Source organism: Typopeltis vanoorti, chromosome 1, assembly GCF_054136105.1.
Source record: "Typopeltis vanoorti isolate ZY-2024b chromosome 1, IOZ_Tvanoo_1.0, whole genome shotgun sequence".
In the NCBI taxonomy this organism is placed as follows: domain Eukaryota; kingdom Metazoa; phylum Arthropoda; class Arachnida; order Uropygi; family Thelyphonidae; genus Typopeltis; species Typopeltis vanoorti.
The window spans coordinates 898,162-919,248 of NC_143549.1; the positions used below are offsets into that span (position 1 = coordinate 898,162).

The 21,087-nt window shown below is 37.4% G+C and overlaps 1 protein-coding gene across 2 annotated transcripts in view; it reads left to right on the forward strand.

Annotated features, from left to right (window-relative positions):
• LOC150109748 (methyl-CpG-binding protein 2-like) overlaps window positions 1-21,087 on the forward strand; it is a 235,244-nt gene that overhangs the window by 24,490 nt on the left and 189,667 nt on the right. For both annotated transcript variants that reach the window (XM_090406592.1, XM_090406659.1), the window contains exon 2: window positions 17,399-17,515. In XM_090406592.1, the coding sequence (XP_090262718.1) occupies window positions 17,419-17,515 (97 nt within the window). In that variant the 5' untranslated portion in view covers window positions 17,399-17,418. The remainder of the gene's footprint in view (window positions 1-17,398; window positions 17,516-21,087) is intronic.

Here is a 21,087-nt window from a genome sequence, read left to right on the forward strand (position 1 = left end):
TAAATGATCTATTAATAGATATTGTAGATCTATTAGTATTTTAAAATCCAATGTGGAAAATGTGGGGTGCATAAGGATTAAAGCTGTATAACTGCTTTACATGAGAAAGTGAGAATGGTGCACCCTATTAGGTATCTACCCAGAAGCTAAACGAACAAGGATTGGACTGGCAGTTTATCCAACCAAATTCTATTCTTACTAATGTAAGAATAGAATTTGGAATTTTAAACCACAATGTAAATGATGGTACAACATGACAGAATTTCATGCTGCTGGGGCATGTTAAACAGTGTGTTAAATCCTGTTAAACAAGGCCCAGTGTTTTTGTCAGGGAACCAGGGCGAATAGTGCAAAGTCAGGTACTGGAACAAATCCCAAAATACATCCCAACCCAATATCAGCAGAGATCAAGATTGGTGATATCAGTGTTAGATGCATCAGTGGATAAGAAATGGAACTAGCAGAAGAATTCGATAAGTACCAGATCAACATAATAGGTGTGACTGAAACCAAGAAGAAAAAACAGGTGAGATCTTTCTGTGTAACAAATGCAAAATGTTATATTCAGGCATTAACAATCGAGAAATGGAGTCGCTATAGTGTTCACTACTAAATACAAGGATAATCTTCTTGAATGACAATTCATATTAAGTAGTGATATGGACAAATATTAGAATAGAGAGCTATACAGCACACTAGTCCCACAGAAGATACCTGAAATAGCCAATCCTGAATCCAGTTCAAAATATAAAAGTAGCATGGTGTATCAATTTCCCTTGTCTAGTTCAATGGTAACAATCTTATAGAATGTGAGCAAGTTACTAAACATGACCTTCCCTTAGTAAACCAATGTGTTCATTGCAAAGAGAGATTCACTGTCTTTGCAATGAGATTCACAACATTTCTGAATGTTGAGCCCTAACCAGTTTTTCCAAAACTTTCACCACCACTTCCGAGATACTAATTGGTCAGTAGTTGGATACATCAGTCTTTGCACCACCCTTGTGCAATGGAATTACACCTAAACCTCTTTTTATGCAAATTTTGTTTACGTGAATTGGGATATCAAAAATAATTTTTTTTACGCGAGTTTTATTCACTTTTACGCGACCAACCTAAAGTCTAAATTAGGAAAAAATACGTAATTCAAGAAAATTCCGAGAATTTTGTAGAATTGCATTCTCGTTTCAATTAAGAAAATTCTAAATTTTTACGAATTTCATTTATTGGGAATTCCCCGAATTATATAACTGACTGCACATAAAAAAGCAGTTCTTAGCAGTTTGAATTTGGTGTTTGAGTAGACAACACATTACCGCATTTTTTTAAGTGAAATCAAAATAAAAATCTCGTTATAAAATTAATAATTTTGCCAAGAAATAATAAATGGTAAGCTATATGTAATTTTCATACTTTCATTTCATTAACCGAAGATTTTAATCCAGTCCTCACATGATGTTGCCGATAACCCCCAAAAAAAAAAAAGGGAAGCTGTTTCCTTGGATATGAAAACTGAAATTTTAGATCGTCTTCAAACTGGGGAAGGTGCGACGGCTGTGGGTAAGCATTTTGGTGGTCCGTGAATCAACTGTCAGATCTATGAAGAAAAATGAAGAGTCTATTAGAAAAGCGGTATGTTCTGGTACAAAATCGAGTGCGAAATTATCGTCATACACAAAAGATGTTGTTCTAGAAAAGGCTGAAAAAGCTTTAGTGATGTGGATAGAAGATAATGTACAAAATAGAATGCCAGTTGACAGAAATTCCATCAAGCAATCAGCATTGAGATTTTATGAACAGATTAAAAAACTGCAGCCAGATACTTTGCCTCAATCGAGGAAAAAAATATGAATTTCATGCAAGCAATGGTTGGTTGGCTAAGTTTATTAAAAGACATGCTCTTCATAATATAAAAATTAAAGGTGAAACATCTTCTGCTGATGAAACAGCTGCTAAAGCATTTCCACAAAAAAAGTTGCTAAAATAATTGAAGATGTAGGTTACACTTCTGAACAAGTTTGGAATATGGGTGAAACTGGCCTTTTATGGAAAAAAATGCCAAACAGAACTTGCATATCAAAAATGCAAAAAAACTGTTGGTGGGTTCAAAGCAGCAAAGGATCGCATAACACTCCTATTTTGTTCAAACGCTTTAGATTGGATGTTAAAACTGCTGCTCATGAATAGATCATTAAGATCATGGCCAATGAAAAGTGTAGATTTTCAAAAATTGCCAGTTCATTGGATGGCCAACTAAAAGCTTGGGTGACCATTGATATTTTCACTGAGTGGTTCCACAAACATTTTGTGCCAGAAGTTAGACGCTATTTGTTTGACAAGGGTCTCAAATTTAAAGTGCTTTTGATTCTTGATAATGCACCCGGCCATCCTGCCATAGAACACCCAAATGCGCAATTTCTTTTTCTGCCGCCCAATACCACATTATTGCTACAACCTTTAGATCAGGGTATAATTGCGCCTTTTAAAACATATTATGTCAGACGAACACTTCAGTGCGTTTTGAACAAGTTAAATGATGTTGAAACACTGTCAGTTATGGATGTGTGGAAAAAATTTTTTCAATTATAGATTGTATTGATCAGATTCCATTATCGTTATCTGAATTGAGACCAGAAACTATGAACGCATGCTGGAAAGCTATTTGGCCCGCATGTGTTAAAGAGAATGCTCCTGTTTTCCCTTCAATCATACTGCAGAATTCCCCAATATAATAAGTATTGTATGTGAAATTGGCGGAGAAGGATTTGATGATCGTACGTCGGCAGATATCGAAGAATTGTTAATTGATAAACCTCTTAGGGAAGACGAAATAGTGGAGATTATTTCTGAGACTCCTGAAAGGGAAGAAGTTAATGATAATGATCAAGATAATCCTACTTTCACTGCTGATATAATTAAAGAAGGTCTTAAACTGGCCAGTAATTTAGGCAATTATTTTGCCCGACATGATCCAAATGAAGAACATGCTGGGAAGTTTTCACGTGAGCTTAAGTTGTTAATGTCTTCATACAGAGAATTATATTGTGACTTATCTAATCATCAACATAGCGATTAATAACTGAGTTCGTGCCTAAAACTACTGAAACAACCAGTGGTACTTTTGTTCAAGACATGACAAGAAGAATTCCACAAATTGTGGTTGAAGTCGATGACGATAATACCATTATTACAGTCTCACGAAAACGCAAGCTTTCGCATTTATTGTCAGAAACTGATAGCGAATAACGTAATATTTTTATAGAATCCTTAGCAAACAACTGAAATGAATATGTTTTTTTTTTTTTAAGTTATTAAAATTCATTATATGTATGTGTGTTCTCAATGAAATGTAAATAAAAATCTTATGATCCTAACGAATTGAATGTTTGTTTGTTTTTTTTTATCATTATTTTGCTTATATTTCAGGTTTGGAACCAATCTTCACTTTTTCTATGGAGTCAGTAGTTCTTTTTACACGAATTCCATTTACACGTGATTTTTAGTAACGTATCTATCGTATAAAAAGAGGTTTGGGTGTACTATACATTCTTTACATTCCTGCAGAATCTTCCCTGTTCTGAGATTTATATTAACCAGCCTGGTCACAGGAATAGCCAGTTCAGCTGAACACTCTTTTAGCACACATTCTGATATCCGATAATATCCGTATTGCTGAATTCTTATTCAATTTGTGCAATAGTTCTGAATTCTTATTCAATTTGTGCAACAGTTCAACAGTGTTTCAGCATGTCCTCATATACCTGAGTTTCTTCATCCATGAAGAGGTATCAGTGAGCTCAATGTTGCTTACCAGATTGATAGCTTTTAACAAAATCAGTCCTCATTAGTTGAATAACCTCTTTTACATCTGTTACCATTACACCATCTGCATTTAGAAGAGTTATTCTTTCATATTCATGCTTTCTTTTACTTGCAGCATATAGATAGAATTCTTGTTGTCTTTCGCATGCAGAGTCAGTTTCTTTGCATAACCAGACTTTGCTTTCTGTACAACATTTGTTACTATTCTAGCCTGCTGCTTATAATTTTTATAATGCACATCATCCTTATGCACATGGTATTCCTTCCACTATATCCTTTTCTTATGAATCTCTTACTTAATAAGATTATGCATCCATTTGTCTCCTACCCTGTTTATTCTTCGAACTATCTGAACACATTTTGATATTGCATCATTTAAGTATTGTTTAAATGCTTCCCATGCACTCTTGATATTCTTTCCATCCAGCAACCGATCCCATTCCACTGAACTAAGTATACTCCTCAGTTGATCATAATTTCCTGCTTTGTAGTTCGGCATGTAACCTTTCCTGAATTTAACATTAATAAACTTAGCTTGATACCAGTTAGTATTTCTGATTCTGATAGCCAGGTTACACTAATGCCTACAATCTGAGATCCGAACATATTGACCAAGGCAACAAATCTCTACCCCTTTGTTTCTGATACTCCTAGCATTCGGTACAGACATACTAATTACCTGCATGTTCTTATGTATGCCCTTGTCTGCAGTCTGCATTACACAGTTAGACAACTTATGATTTGAGGTTTGTGAAAAAAGGATAGGATATGATTGAAACATTTAAGATACTTAAAGGATTTTATAAGATTGATGCAGGGGAAGTGTTTCAGCACTTGGGTTCAGCAGAACAAGAGGTCATCCCTGGAAGTTAAGTAAAAGCGTGGTTTGTAGAGGTGTGAAGACTGGATTTGTTGCTTGGAGAATTGTCAATGAATGGAATGGGTTGCCCAATTCAGTTGTGAGTTAATGGGTTTATGTAGAGTTATAGATATTGTGTGAATAGTTTGTCAACAATGAAGAAAACTCTTCATTGTTGACCAAACAATGAAGTTAATTTTATTCTTCTCCCTCTGACCTTTTTCATAATCCAGTCATTGTCAAATTTCTGACATGTACCATCAAGTAGTGTACAGGATATTATTATTATTCAGGTCCTCCATGGATTCACAAGACTTATCTTGGAAACCTGTCTTTAACAGCAGTCTATTAAACTGTTAATTAAACTTGTTTACTGTTTGTGCTCTCACTACCTTATCAGGCAATGCATTTCATTCTCCCCCTCTTTCCACTTCCTAGGATGGTCCCTTGTCCTTTCCTCTACCATATGAAAAACTTCGCAGTGTCAATCCTGTGACTAATTTCAACAGCTTAAATGTCTCAATCATATCACCTCTTCAGGTATTGACCAAACTCTCTAGTCTGTCATTATAACTAATGTGGTCTGATCAGGGCTTTATACAATACAACCAAAACTCTGCTATCTCTGCTGGTCAGCATCCTTCTTATTATTGCAGCAGTTGTCTGGGTTACTTTCACCACTTTCGTTGTATCCTCCTCCCTAAAACTTCAAGTTTCTATCAGTCATCAGCCCAGTATCCCTTGCCTCCTCCAACAGAGTTTGCAGCTTCTCATTGATTGATTGAATTGAATTGAATTGATTGAATAACTCCTTTCAGTCCATTGACAGTATCATTGATATAAACTTTAAGTAATATGGGTCTAAATAGTGAGCCCCAAGGGACTTACAACTTTCAGCTTACCTGATACAAATCTCTTGTATGCCAATCCACTTCACTGACCTGATATCCAAACACATATGGTGTAGCTTAATTATCATAGTGACATCCTGCCAAATACCTTCATAAAATCCAAAAATATGGCAGTATATGCTTTCCTTTCACCAGCTGCTCTTGTTACTTTATTATAAAAGAAAGGCAATTAGATTACTAAAATAAGAGTCCCCCTTAACAAATCTCTTACCCTCCTTCCACTCCTTGGGCAACTTTCATTAGCCAGACACATTGAAAAGCCAAGTCAATGGAAGAGTTCTATGGAAGAAGAAGATAATGATGATTATGGTAACCTTAGCATACTGTAAAAATTCGATGTTGCCAAAATAAATCATCTAAAAACATTGACTTTTTATAGTAGGAATTCACCTGAATAAGTTTAGTAAAAATGTATATTTTAACCATCTATCTAAAGCCATCTGTGTAAAGAGCAAAATAAGCCCAAAGAGGAATTAACTCTCTCATTGTTTAAGAAGGGATGTGAAGTATTGAGTCTAAGAGCATCGCCCGAAATTCGGCATGTCTTTTGAAGATTGTGTGCAAGACCCATCGCAGGTGACCTTCAAGGTCAATATTGAAAGGGTGCGGCACGAATCAAAAGGAAAGACCCGTAGGCAAGATTAAGGCAGTAAAAGGTGAAAGTAAGATTGTTGGCGAATTTTCGAGAAACATAATACAGGGTTCTCCAAACTACTAGCAAGACTCGCACTTGGACGCTAGGGGTCCCAAAAACTTAATCAAAGGTGCAGGGACTCTGATGTATAAAAGGGTTGGTTCGAAGATGAGAGGGGCTTTCTTTTCTTCATCCTGAGTGATCCATCTACGAGAGATCGAGGACGAGGTGTCGTATTTTGCGGTGGGGAAGACAGAGAGACCCTTCCACAGATAGTCGTTCCAGTCACAGCTGAAGATATCCGGAGGCGATAAGTTAAGGAGAAATCTTGCCGTATTGGTCCTAACGTCAAGTAAGCACGCGACCTGACCTATGCAGAAATCCTTCGGCGGACAGTCCAAGATGCCGGAAAAAGCCTACCCTATATCCTGCCAGCTGCCACGACTATTCATCGGTGCCCTATAACGCTTTGAGAGAATTCCAAAACACGGAGCGGAGGAGAGAAACCCCACTCAAGCGCAGGAATAAGGAAAGAAGGACGGGAGAGAGACCCATGTGAGTCTATTTTTTTCATAGTTTGTTTGTGACTTAAGAAAGGATTCGCTATCGAACTGCTAAGTTGTCTGGTTTAAGGAGATAGTATTTAGAATGTTAACATTTCTCATAAAAGTGTAAAATAGCTAATGAGTGAAACATGAGCGCAGTTAATTTCCCTGGGAGAAAATATTGAGCTATTGAAATTTCTTTGATTGATTATATGTGTATTTATGATTGAATTTTATGATAGAGTATGTTCCTGATGTCATACCATTGGAATGTTTGAAACTCAATCAGGTGAATTGTATAAATATTATTGCCGAGATTATGATTAAGTACTTGAAAGGAATGAGATTCTGAGAGATATATTTGTATACATGTATGTTGTATTTTGATAGACACTAAATTGGGAATGTTAAGCGCACCTAACGAATTCATGTTATGTGTATAACTTCCTGATAGCTTTAATATAAAGTATGCTGTTTGAAAGTCTAAGTAAGTAAGTGCGAGAGAATTCAATAGAAACCAAAGTTGAGTGATCGAGAAAGACTAAGAATTACCTTCCATAAATGAATCTTGTGATTTCATGTGATGTATAATTATTTGATCTGAAATTAAACTTGTTGTTATTGTTGATAAAAATAGTTGTTCGATTCAATCTTTTTGCAATGCACTGATTCAAAAATAAACTCTGACCTGATAGCGGAACCCCAATGATTAGTAGTGATTTATGAGTAAATTTTGCCATGACTGCAAACCTTGGCTGAAATAGGATAAGTGATTAATTGATCTACTTGGGCATAAAATCTTTCTTTTGCCTATAGGGGAATTTCAGAGGCGCAGTCTTCAATCAAATAAATATCTGGAGATCCCAGGCAAGAAAAATTATAATTATAGTAGAACAATAAAGAAGGGAAATGATAGAAAGCGAATATTAAGTTGAAGAAACATTAAAGATCTATAAGAATATATATATATAGCCAAAAAACGAACAAGTATTACAATACTTAAAGCACATGGTGAAATCTCATCCAGTCTGATTGCCTTATTGACATCCAGAGAACTTAGTATTTGTAACATACTGTATATGTGGACACATATACAGGACATATACATATAGGACTCGCAGAGGTCCTATAATGTGGTTCCACTGCAGTCTCCCAGCCTTTATTCTTAAAGCGGTTGTTCAGAATGGAGACCACAGTATCATAAGCAACATAGGGCTGTATGAGACAATGTTTCACTATAGTGGTAGCCAGCCCTACAGTTTGAGTCATCACTACCCCATCAAGATGTGCAGGCTCGAGTGGGAAGTGGATTGATCCTCATCCTGATAAGGTCAATATACTCAAGCCAACCCAGGGAGGAGTCTGGTGACATCCCTTACCCAATTATGCTGGGGAGGCACCAGATATGACTCTTTTAAAGGAGCACCATCTACAGAACAATGCAGCAGAGATACCCATCTCTTGTGTTCTGCAAATGCTGACTCAATTAAGGTACCTTGATAATGGGACCAGCCTTTAGCCTGCCTAAAGTCTTCTTGTAATGGGCTATAGAAAGCCTCTCTGCAGATATGGGAAGAAGATAGTTCTAACTTTGTGATTCTGGACAGCTGTAGGCATGGGATCAGCCATTTAAGTGATGGAACCCCGAGCCTGCCATCCGTCACTCTTTCATGGAAATATGCAGTAGGAGTGTCAGATGGCAATCGGAGCCATGATCTCACAGCTAAATGGATGTCCCTGTCCATTCGGGACAGTACAAGATATATGTCCTACCAAGCACCAACTTATGGTAAAAACGAGGTAGGAGTGGGAAAGGAGCAATAGTCTGGGGCTTGAGAGAAGTTTTCCTCAAATAAGCGATCCCAGCTTCTAGGATAGAAGACCTTCAATTTGGGGTGAACATGATACCAAGGTATCTCCAATCTTCCAGGATGGTCAAAGCATGCAACAGCCTCCCGTGCAGGGAAAACCCTGTAGTCTCGACCCTAAGCTTCTTGTCACGACCAGAGGGGACAAGAGCTGAAGATCAGGACTTCTCTACATTAATAGAAAGGCCTCAAATAGAGAAAAAGTCAATTACCTGGTCAAAGAGTTCTTGCAAGCCTACCTTAGTAGAGGCTACGAGAATAAGATCGTTCGCAAAGCCATAGCATTAAAGGAAGAAGCACCTGGAGAGTAGCCTATATGGCTAGGAAGAGAGTGAAGAAACTCATCTATGACGCAGTTAAAGAAAAGGGGAGATAGAGGATCACCGTGTCGAACACTCCGCACTGCAGGAATAGAAGTCACACGGGACCCTGTAGTGATGGAGCTACCCAAATATAACTCCATAACATAGGAAAGAAACGGTTCTGGGCATCCAGTAATAGACAGTGCTCGAAGGAGAGCAGGAAGGGAGACGCTGTCAAAGGCCTTTTGGAGGTCCAGCAATTCCATGTATAGCAGCTTAAGGCAGCGTCAGGAATCAGAGAGAAGAGAAGAAAGAACATATATATCCTCAACAAACCATCCGAAGGAACGAAAGCTCTCTGTCTATAATCACGCTGTATATGTTGCTGAAATCATTTGACTAAGATTTTATGATAGTCTAAGTATCACATGGGAGATGGTAATTGGTCTAAAGTCTGATGAATGGCTTGAAGTTTCTTTCTTCGGAATGAAGATAGTTCTTGAAGCGCATAGGTATGGTGGTATTGCTTTACTGGAAAGGAGAATGTCCAATAAGTTTTGAAGAATCTTCAATGGCACCTTCCAAAGCCTAGCTGCAGGAAAGCTATCGGGTCCGGAGGTGGAGAAATTGGATGGAAGAGCTGCTTTGATCTCTTGGATGGAGACAGGCTGGTATATTTGAAGAGCAGGAATTGACCTCAATATCTTAGTTTGTCATCATCAGGGAAGTGTGGAGGTGGAGCAGAAAAGACTGTACTCCAGAATTGAACAAAATCAACATGTCTGCTAGGGGTAGAGGGGAAGCACTGTCAAGGTCTTGGCACATTGAACTCTATTCTTTTTATAGAGGGCTTGCATAGCTGCATAGGCCCTCTTTCTGTGCTTCCTATTTGACAAAGTCATTGTAGAACGAGACGTAGGCTTATGTTGTTCAAGCATCAAGTGTTCTGAGAATTCAGAATGAAGGTAGTCATTTAACTGATCTGTGATATACATTCCCAGAAGTCTGAATGAGAGACTTAAGAATTTGATGGTTATATTCCAGAAGAGGAGGATCCTCTAGAGATGATATCAATCTGAGAATCAAAGCCTTTTCTTCAACAGCAGGATGGTTACTGGAAGATGGAGAGGCAGGAACAGGAGATATGGAGATATTACCTGTCCCTACCCGTGGCAGATGGGCTGCCAATTCTTGAACTAAGGCTTTGTAATGGGCTTTCTGTGTATGACACTTGATCCATCCTAAGATCTTAATGGGAATATCTTAAACAAAGCCTCATCGATGTTCTTTATCCCTCGAGCCGTCAACTCAAACTCATGAGCAGCGAGGATCTTTTCTTCTTCAGCAGTCCAACTTGCTTTGACATGCTTAAACCTTGCAGACACAGATCCCCTGTATACCACTTTGAAATCTATCAGTCAGCCATCCTCTTATCCATACTCATATTGTATAACCAAGCCCATTTCTTCCATTTATGCAACAGTCTATCATGCTGTATTCTGTCAAAAGCCTTAGCAAAATCCAAAAGTATCATGGTATATCCATTCCCCTTGTCTAGTTCAGTGCTTCCCAAACTGGGTCGCGGTTCCCTTGGGGGGGGGGGCTTAGATTTTGTCGAGGGGGGAGCATGAAATAATGAAAACAAATTTATAATGTTTTAAGACTAAGTAGATTTTTTTATCTTAAAAGAAATGTATTTAATTTTTATTATTTATTATTCCTTTTTTGTTATTTTTTTATCTTTTAATGGAAAAAATCGCACATTGGTTCACAAAATTTGCTTCCTGTGCATTTCGGTGCTTAATGAATATTAGTAAATATATGTTTATTCATATAAGTTTCATTTCAAAGCAGAAATCTAAGAATTGCAGTTACAAATATTTTACTTGATATGGTGTAGCAGTATTGAAACACATCCATCACATTAAATTGTTATTAAACTACTTTTATGTTTTTAATTCTTTCTTTATTACTAATCGTTTTACGTTTCATGTGCTTGTACTGCAAATGTACAATAACAAAATATCTATCTATATAAAAATATAAGATAATGTGCCATGTCAAATGTGTAAGATGCTAAAAATGTAATATTTGCATTTGATTTTTGCAATATTCGCTGTGTATGTTGCAAAATTTATATATATTATATTTATATATATTATAAATACAATAAATATTATAATAATATATGTCTATATTATGATTTTTTTCAAGGGGCTGTGAGATATTTTAATTTTTCCAAAGGGGGTCCCTGACATCCAGAAGTTTGGGAAGCACTGGTCTAGTTCATTGGTAACATTGTTATAGAATGTGAGCAAGTTGCTAAAATATGACCTTCCCTTAGTAAACCCATGTTGTTCATTGCAAAGTAGAGATTCACTGTCAACCCATTTCTGAATGCGAGTCCTAATCAATTTTTCTAAAATCTTCACCACTACTCCTGAGATACTAATTGGTCGATAGTTGGATACATCGGTCTTTGCACCATCCTTGTACAATGGAATTACCACATATTCCTTCCATTCCTGCAGAATCTTCCCTGTTCTGAGACTCATATTAAACAGCCTGGCAAAGGAATGGCCAGTTCAGCTGAACACTCTTTTAGCACACGTGCTGATATTCCATCGGTCCTTATTGCTGATTTTTTATTCAATTTGTGCAACAGCTCTAATACCTCGGCCTCACACACACACACCTGTGTTTCTACATCTAGTGAAGAGGTAACAGAGAACTCTGTGTTGCATTCACCAGGTTGATAGCTTTTAACAAAATGGTCACTCATTAACTGAACAACTTCTTCTGCATCTGTAACCCTCACGCCATCTGGATTTATAAGAGTTATTCTTTCATATTCATTCTTTCTTTTACTCACAGCATACCAATAGAATTCTTGTGGGTTGTCTTTAGCATGCAGAGCCAGTTTCTTTTCATACTCAGACTTTGCTTTCCAAACAACAGTTGTGACTATTCTAGCCTGCTGCTTATAACGTTCATAACAGACATCATCCTTATTCAAACGGTATTCCTTCCACATCATCCTTTTCTTACGAATTTCTTGCTTAATAAGATTACACATCCATTTGATTCCTACTCTATTTAGTCTTCAAACTCTCGGGGCACATTCTGATATTGCATCATTTAAGTATTGTTTAAACGCTTCTCATGCACTGTCGATATTCTTAACATCCAGCAATTGATCCTATTCAACTGAACTCACTATACTCCTCAGTTGGTCATAATTTCCTGCTTTGTAGTTCATCATGTAACCTTTTCTTAATGGAACGTTCATAAACTTAGTCACTTGCCAAGTGAGTAACTCATGATCACTGTCACCAACCGCAAGCAGGATAGTTACATCTTTAACTGAAATGCCCTCTGATACTATAATAAAATCTAACACTCTTCGCCCTCAAGTTCCTTCTGTCATATGCTGCTTGAGCAAGTTGTTCCTCAAGAGCTCAATAAATGTATTTTCATTCTTCTCATGAGATTTTACTGCTACCCAATCAATATTTGGATAATTAAAGTCTCCCTTTATGATTACTCTTTTCGTGCTCATCTTTTCTATGTGGTGATGCATTTCTTCTTTGCTAGCAACCGATCCACCAGTTCTGTAACAACACCCTACTATGTAATTGATCTTGTTAGATTCCACCTCATACCTGATGCCTTCAAACTTGGTACCACCTGAAATATTGTTAGTATTAGTATTACTACAATCATAGGTCTTAACACTGACTGGATTCGAGTCATCTGATATCATCAGCACCCCCCCCCCCTCTCTTATCCTCTCTATCCTTCCTAAAAATACTGTATCCTTGTCACTCAATACCAGTTAGTAGGTCTGATTCTGATCGCCAGGTTTCACTAATGCCTACAATCTGAGGTCACAACATAGTGACTAAGTCAACAAACTCTATCCCTTTGTTTCTGATACCCCTAGCATTTGTGTACAGACATAATAATCTACCTGTTTGTTCTTTTGTATTGTCTTGCCTGAAACAGTTGGACAACTTGCCCATCTCTATTTTTTCTAATGCCTCACACTTGTAGACATCTTTGCACACATTTGATGGGTCTGAACCGAAAGAACACAAACCCAAAATCGTTTTCTCCTCGTCAGCATTTTCATGGCAAACCCCATTCGCATCGTTAACACAATTATATAACACTGTCGCTCTTACACTCGCATTCACACCATTCCTCCCTTTATAATTTAGTTTCCCTGACTCTCTGTGTTAGGTCTCATAACAGTTATTGGATTTTCTAGTTTCCTGATATTAATCACATTCAGATGTAGGCCGTCCCTCTTATATAAATCCAGTCTTCCCTCAAATTCACTCCACTCATCCAAAAACTCGCATCCATTCCTTATACATAGTTTACGCATTGAATCGTTTGCCATCATAGCCTTTCTTCTTAATTCATTTTTATCATAAGCAGGTAAAATACTAATGATTTTGAGTTGTTTCATGCAGATATAACAAATCTAATATTACTGATCAGGATTTATCTGGATGGTTGTGCCTTGATTTGGTCACTTTGATTTTAGGGGGATATATTAACCTTTTGGAGAATATGCAGAGGCAGATAACAAAACTGACATCAGGACTGTACAATGTTACTGTACGTCCACAGTAACGTACAGTCCTGATGTCAGTTTTGTTATCTGCCTATGCATATTCTCCAAGAAAAGTTAATTTTCTGACATGCAATAATAAACAACTCATCCCACAAGACGGATTGATTACCCTAATCCATTCCAATAATAGAGTAATCAATCCGTCTTATGGGATGAGTTGTTTATTATTGCATGTCGGAAAATTAACTTTTCTTTTATGAACATTGTAGTTTTTAAAGTGGTTCATTCTTTTGCTCTAGTAGCAAGGCTTATACGTTGGTCAAACATAACTGGTAATTAGTTTACGGAATTAACAACGGAAATAAAACAACGCATACTTCACAGAAAGCTCTGCGCATTTATAATCGCAATAGCTTTGCCCTGTTAAGAGAGCAAATTACCGCGACGTGTGTTCTCCTTGCCGACGAAAACAAAACCTTACGGGCGCTAGAGGAAGAGCTTTCGAATACACTCAGCCATGATCTATGGACGATACTTCATGATGTCTCATGCGCATCGGCAAGAAAAGAATTCGAAAAAATACGAAGTCGACACTTGAAAAAATACGAAAACCTGATAAAGAATTCTACTTCCTTACCACAGCCACCACTCAACACTGTAGTCAACCTCTCGTCGGTAGTTTTAAAGCCTGAAGCACTCACCGCACTTGCATGTGGTCACAATTTCGCCCTAGCTCCTAAAAGAATACCTGCCGAAGAAATCATGATCCAAATAGAACGTGGGATTCGCAACTTGCCTAACCATATCGCCAGCAACGTCAGACTGGATGTAGTCGGTGTTCTCACTAAAGCCAAACCTCCAAAAACCAACTTATCCAAAGACAAATATGCAGCCCTGCAAGAAATGAAGAATAACAAAAAAATAGTAATAACCAAAGCGGATAAGGGAAACGCCACTGTGGTGCTCAATGAAAATGACTACAAAGGTAAGCTTAATGCTTTAGTACTAGGCCGTACCACTTACCTCCCTATTGAATATAATCCCACCAGCTCTCAGATTAGAACTCTCCACAGACTCCTTAAGAAAGTTGCTTCTTGGCCTGTGGAGATCACTAACAAACTAAAACCTTATAACTCTAGACCCCCCCCGATTATATGGACTCCCAAAAATACATAAACAAAATGTGCCATTACGTCCCATAGTGGATGGCATTGATTCCCCCACATATAAATTAGCCAAACATTTAGCCAAAATGCTCACACACTATACTGGCAACACACCATCACACATAAAAAACTCAGCCCACTTTAAAGCCAGTATAGAAAACCTCTCACTCTAACACACTGACTTAATGGTCAGTTTTTACGTCTCCTCCCTATTCACTGATGTCCCACTCAAAGAAATCCTAGAGCTCATCCAAGCCAAGTTTCCTCCCCGATATCTCAGCCCTATTTCAGTTCACAATGAACTCGGACTATTTCGTTTGGCAAGGAAAGTTCTCCAAACAGATAGAGGGGACAGCCATGGGCTCACCACTTTCCTCACCCTTGGCCAATTTCTTTATGGAGACCTTTGAAGAGAAAGCCTTAAACTCTGCCCCACAAAAACCCATTATTTGGCTTCGTTACTTGGATGATGTGTTCGCTATTTGGCCACATGGCTCAGGCACACTCCACTCCTTCCTAACACACTTAAACAACCAACACCCCAGAGTCCAGTTCACCTTAGAAAAAGAGGAAAACAACACCCTCCCCTTCCTAGACACTTTAATCACTTGCTAGCTTGATGGATCTTTGGTTTTCTCTGTTTACAGAAAACCCACCCATACTGGCAGATACATTCACCAGCAGTTTCCCCCCCCCCTCAACAATATGGGGTTATAAAAACACTATATAACAGGGCAAAATTAATCTGCTCAGATGACAAGGCCCTAACTACTGAACTAAACCACATCCTCAATACTTTCTTAGCCAATGGCTATAACCCCCAAAAAATCAAAAAAATACTAAAACTAGTAAACCACAACCCCCCCTCCCCCTCCACAATAAAGATTACACCAAATCTATCACTATCCCCTACATCCAGGGCACCTCTGAGAAAATAACCAATATCCTCAAAAAATATGACCTTACTTCTTGTTACAGACCATATAAAAGTTGGCATCCCTTATCCGCTCTACCAAAGACCAACCACTTCCCCTAGACCTACCTGGTGTATACCAGGTCCCTTGCAGCTGCAAATTGTACTACTTTGGCCAAACAGGCAGAACAACAAATATCAGGATTTCAGAACACCAGGACTACATCCGGGGTCACCAGTACAGGCACTCTGGGCTGGCAGACCATGCCTTAGATACCCACCATAGAATTCGTTGGAAGAAAACAAAAATAATACACCACAGCAAGTTTAAATACGAAAGATTGTTCAAGGAATCATCATCAACTCTAAAAAACGTTCCTAACCTCAACAAATTTGGATGCATGAAACTACCCCAAATTTGGGAGACTTACATTATGAGAACTTCAGCCCAACGGCCAAGACAACCAAATTAGCCTGCCAGAGGGCACCATTAGGACTTTAGGAACAATAGTAGTTTCTTGCTTTCTTCCTCATTTGCTTTTGTTAGTGCCTGCATGCACATACCATATCTTTATGTTCCCGAAGATGGAAACGTGACGTTGCCGAAATATGGAAGTTATTCATTAAAGTTACCTTTAATTAATATACTTTTTATGCGTTGTTAATAACTGGTAATGAACTAATTACCAGTTATTATTTTGCTCGTATAACAGTTGGAAAAATGTATGTATAAAGCACGTGATTTCGCTTGTTGTTGACCAATTCATACATCCTTTGTTTCTTTCTCCCCTTCAACATGAATTGACTATTCTTGGCAGTCTACCAGACCCCATTCTATGAAGTGTGGGCGTACTATAGTTATGAAGAATGAGGATAGCTGAGAGCATGTGGACTTCAGAGTTTGGAGCATAGAAAGAGAGGTGCTATGATTGAGACAGGTTAAACTATTGAGAGGTAGTTTTGGGGTTGACAATGAGATCTTTCATAGGGTAAAACAAGGGGAAGGAGTGAGGACAAGAGGACATTCCTGGAAATTACAAATAGAAGTGATAAACAAGAAGGTGAAGAGACTTTTTTGTATGGAAGGTGGTTTTATTATGAAATGCTGCTTGATGGAGTAATGAGAGAACAAATAGTGAACGAGTTTAAGGAGTGTTATGAGCAGCTTCATATTGTCTAAGATGGATTTGCATCATGAGAGTTTTGTGATTCCACGGAGGTCCTGTATAATAATAGTAGACTATAGGCTGCACATACACATGCACACAGAGACTAGTCTTTCATCCACATGTTTCACTTAGGTTTTTTTTTTTTTTTTTTTTTTTTGTGTGTGTATGTGTGTTTCTAGTCTCATATTGTAATCCCTGACAGTGTCTCAGTGATTGAGATGAAATATTGGAAGAATTAAATAACATTTTTGATTCTTTCTTATAGCTGTTTCATTCCATTAAGCATCTAACATAAGTTTCCTCCTTCACAAAGCCTTAACACATTGTTTGTTATAAAGTTCCACATTTCCCCTTATTGGTGTATGCACCTGCCTGGCCTCCTGTCAGAACTATGTGATATATGAATAGCAAATACAAATTTTAATTAGTGTTTGCTAATTACAACTATAGATTATATACAAACATTTTATACAGCAGTATGTCTATTGCTGCTACCACAGAGAAACTAATTTGTAAACAAATCAAATTATTAAAAAATAAATAAATTATGAACTGTAATTATAATATAGCCAGTAATGATTGCTTTAATTTGTTGTACAGGTTCTAAATGATTACCGTTTTCTTTAGCTTGACATTATTATCCTGTCATGTCCAGCAATTGTACTGAAGAATGCAAAAGGGAAAATGGTCAAAAGTATAGTGGTGAAAGAGAAGAAAGCACATGCTTTGATATTGATGAAGCAGGTAATTTGTAGATAATCATTTATGATGCCTTTATGACAAGTCAGTATCAGAAATCTTCATTTTCAAATGTTGGACTATATAGAAATTTATAATATGCATATAAATTTAACATATACTTATGCAATTCATTGATTAACCACTGTAAGCTATATTAAAAATTTAAGCTTCATATGTGTTTTGCCAAGTGTACCCAAATGTTATATTAACTTTAGTGGGCATCACTGTAATTATTGACATGTAAACACTGGTTCAGCATTAAACTGTATTAAAGTGCAGCACTTGATCATCCATATAATTCAGAATCTTGAAATGATTTCATGATTTATCTGGACAAGAAATATTGTTCACTTAAGATAAATGACTAGCAATTTTTTTTTCAGCAGGTTATATGTCTGTTTACAATTGTAGTAGTTGTAAACTGATAATTTTGCGACTGAACACATTCACACCACCCATGAACAAATTGTCTTGTGCTTGTTTGTGTATTGGACAGGTATGCCAGTAGGTGTGTGCAATATTTGTGGCATGCACTTACTGTTAAAACAAAAGCTATATTCCACATAGCTTTAAGACATTGTTTTCAGGATATATAAGAAACTAATAATTAAGATAATTTCTAGAAGCATTGTTTAAGAAGCATAATGTATCTTTACATTGTAATAATGTAAAGATACATTATTATTATTATTATTACTTGACACCCTCCAGAGAGTCCAAAGACTCATCGAGGGAGGACATCTACTCTACAACTCTATCTCCACTAACTACAATGAACCACAACTACACCAATGGCATCTACCACCCACCACCACTACCACCAGTATTTTCAGACAATCACAAACATCCAAGCCCAAAGCAGGATTTGAACCAGCATCCTTTTGGCTGGAGAGCAGATACACTAATCACTTGGCCAACCATGCCGGCACATCAAAATCAACAGGAGTTAGTCTCCAGTTGAAGTTTTGGACGACTGGAATGAAACTTTTTTAAGTGAATAACATCACTATACTGAATACTACATAGATATACAAACAAAAAGTAGAAGTTTTATGGCAGCAGTAAAAAGCATGTAGTTTTCTAATAACTTCTTCTCTCATAGTATTAGGCCTGCAGTCCTTTTCCAACCTCACACTGTATCTTTAAGGGTCTTCTGCTTCTTTTTTCCTTTTGGTTTATATTTTAGTATCCTTTAGGGAGCCTATTTGGTGGTATTCCATTTACACGTTGAATCCAGCTGCGTTGTGAATGCAGCAGTTTGTCAGTTTGTGCTATGAGAATATGTGAGTGAACTGGCAATGCTTCTGATGAAGTTGTTGAACAGGTCGCGGATCTAGCAAGATTCCAAGGAAATGGAAAGAGGATAAGATAGTTCCATTACACAATAGTGTAGTAATTACATAAAAGACAGAATTACAAATGGAATGGTGGTTAAGGTATTGGAAAAGATGGTTAAAAGTAAAATTCAGAAATGAGTGGATAGGAATATAATACTCTGTAAGGGGCTGCATGGCTTCATAAAAGGGAGATTCTGCCTCAGTAATTTATTCACATTTCATAATAAGGCGACAGTAGGATTGGATAAAGGAAATGGCTACACTGTGATACTGCTGGGTTCATTTTACACAAATTATGGACTCTACAACTATGTTATAAATAATTATAACATGGTTGTAGAGTCCGAAGATGGTTGAGTTCGAGGTTATATCGTAGTGTGTAGTGTTCGTGCAAGCTCATGATAAGATAAGTATTATTTTCAGTTATCATTGATAAAATTACTTAATATTGCGTAGTTTTGTTTGCCTTGCGTATTTTCGTGCGTCTGTTTGTGTGTTTTTGGTGTGTTATAACTTATAATTTGATAAAACACGTTGCAAATAAGTATGGCATCTGTACAAAGGAAAATGGCGCCAGTAATGATGGTTCGCCATCTTTATCAAAGAACGGTAGTATAAAAGAAATGAGTCAGTGTACTAGCTGTGAAATGTACGCTTTGTGGAGTGTGGTTAGATGATAATAAAAGATTGAATGTGTGTAGAAAATGTAGGGAGAATGAGGAATTGAAGTGTATTTCGGATCGTGAGTTTGATATTTTTGTCAAACTTCAGAATGAAGAAAATAGGGATATGACAAGAAACGGCAAGGTTGTACATGAGAATTGTGAGAGTGTGAATGTAGAAAGTGTAAATGATAGTATTAATGGTTTCTCAGAAAATAAAAAAGATGAGATAGATGCATTGAGTGAGATCGCGTTGTTGAATGGTGCGATAGAAAGGGCAAAACAGCAGCTAGAGTGCATGAAAAAAGTCGACTGAATGAACCAACCAATAATAAAAGGTATGACAGGATAAATAGACGTATGAATGTGAACATGAACAAAATGAAGGATAGAGTGCTGTGTGGAGACTCGTTAGTACGAGGTGTGTTAGTAGAGGATTTGACAAAATCGTACCAACCTGGTGCGACCATAAAGGATCTAACTGAGTATTAGAGAGCAAAAGGAAAGGGTGAAAGAAATGATTGTTGTGGCAGGTACGAATGATTTGAAAGGAGATAAAATGGAAATGATAGAAGACCTGAATTAATTGTTTGAGGTAGCAAAAGAAAAGAGTCAGAGAGTTAGAATGATTAGTCTTTTGCCACGGTATGACAGTGAAATGTTTAAAAGGAGGGCTATAATTGCAAATGACTTTATTCGTGGGTTATGTATGACCAGTGCTGTGGAAATTGTGGACGTGTGGAGTGAGTTTAATGGGCGAAAGGATCTATATAAGATGGATGGCTTGCATTTGAATGGTTACGGTGTAAGAAGACTTGAGAAAGTGTTGCTGAATGTAGTGGATGTGCAAATTCAGGGAAACTAGATTTGTTAAGGTGGGGGGAGTAGATATACAGTCCTTAGGGAGGCAGTTGAATGTAAGAATGAATATAATATACAAGAGCAAATAAGGACAACAAATCAGAGTGGGATAGTTAATATAAGGCATCAAGGTAGGGTTGGGGCTAATGGGGATCTTAAATTCATGTACACTAATACTAGGAGTATTAGGAACAAGAAGGAAGAGTTTTTGGCCATGGTTGGCACTTCCAGACCACAGGTTATTGGTATTAGTGAAACATGGCTGACTGTAGATGATATAGCTAGTGGGATTGAATGTGATGGGTATAGTGTGTTCAGGAATGACAGAGAGAATACAATGGGGGGAGGAGTATTGTTGATGATAGCTGATGAGCTACAGCCAAGGAGAATAGAAGTTGAATTACAGGATAGAGAAAAGAGCACATTTGAGGCCATTTGGTGTGAGATTGTGGCTAGCAGAACTAAATATACAATTGGGTGCTGCTATAGACCAGGTGATAGAAAAGATGGTGGTGACAGTATGCACAAACAAATAGAAGAAATGAGTGGAAGGAGGGCAATTATGGGAGATTTAAACTATGGTCGCATTGATTGGAGTGAGGAGAGGACACACGGGAGGAAGGAATTGGATTTTATGCGGTTATTAAGGGATAACTATCTGCGACAGCATGTAATGGAAAATACTAGGGGTAAGAGAGTGCTTGACCTAGTAATT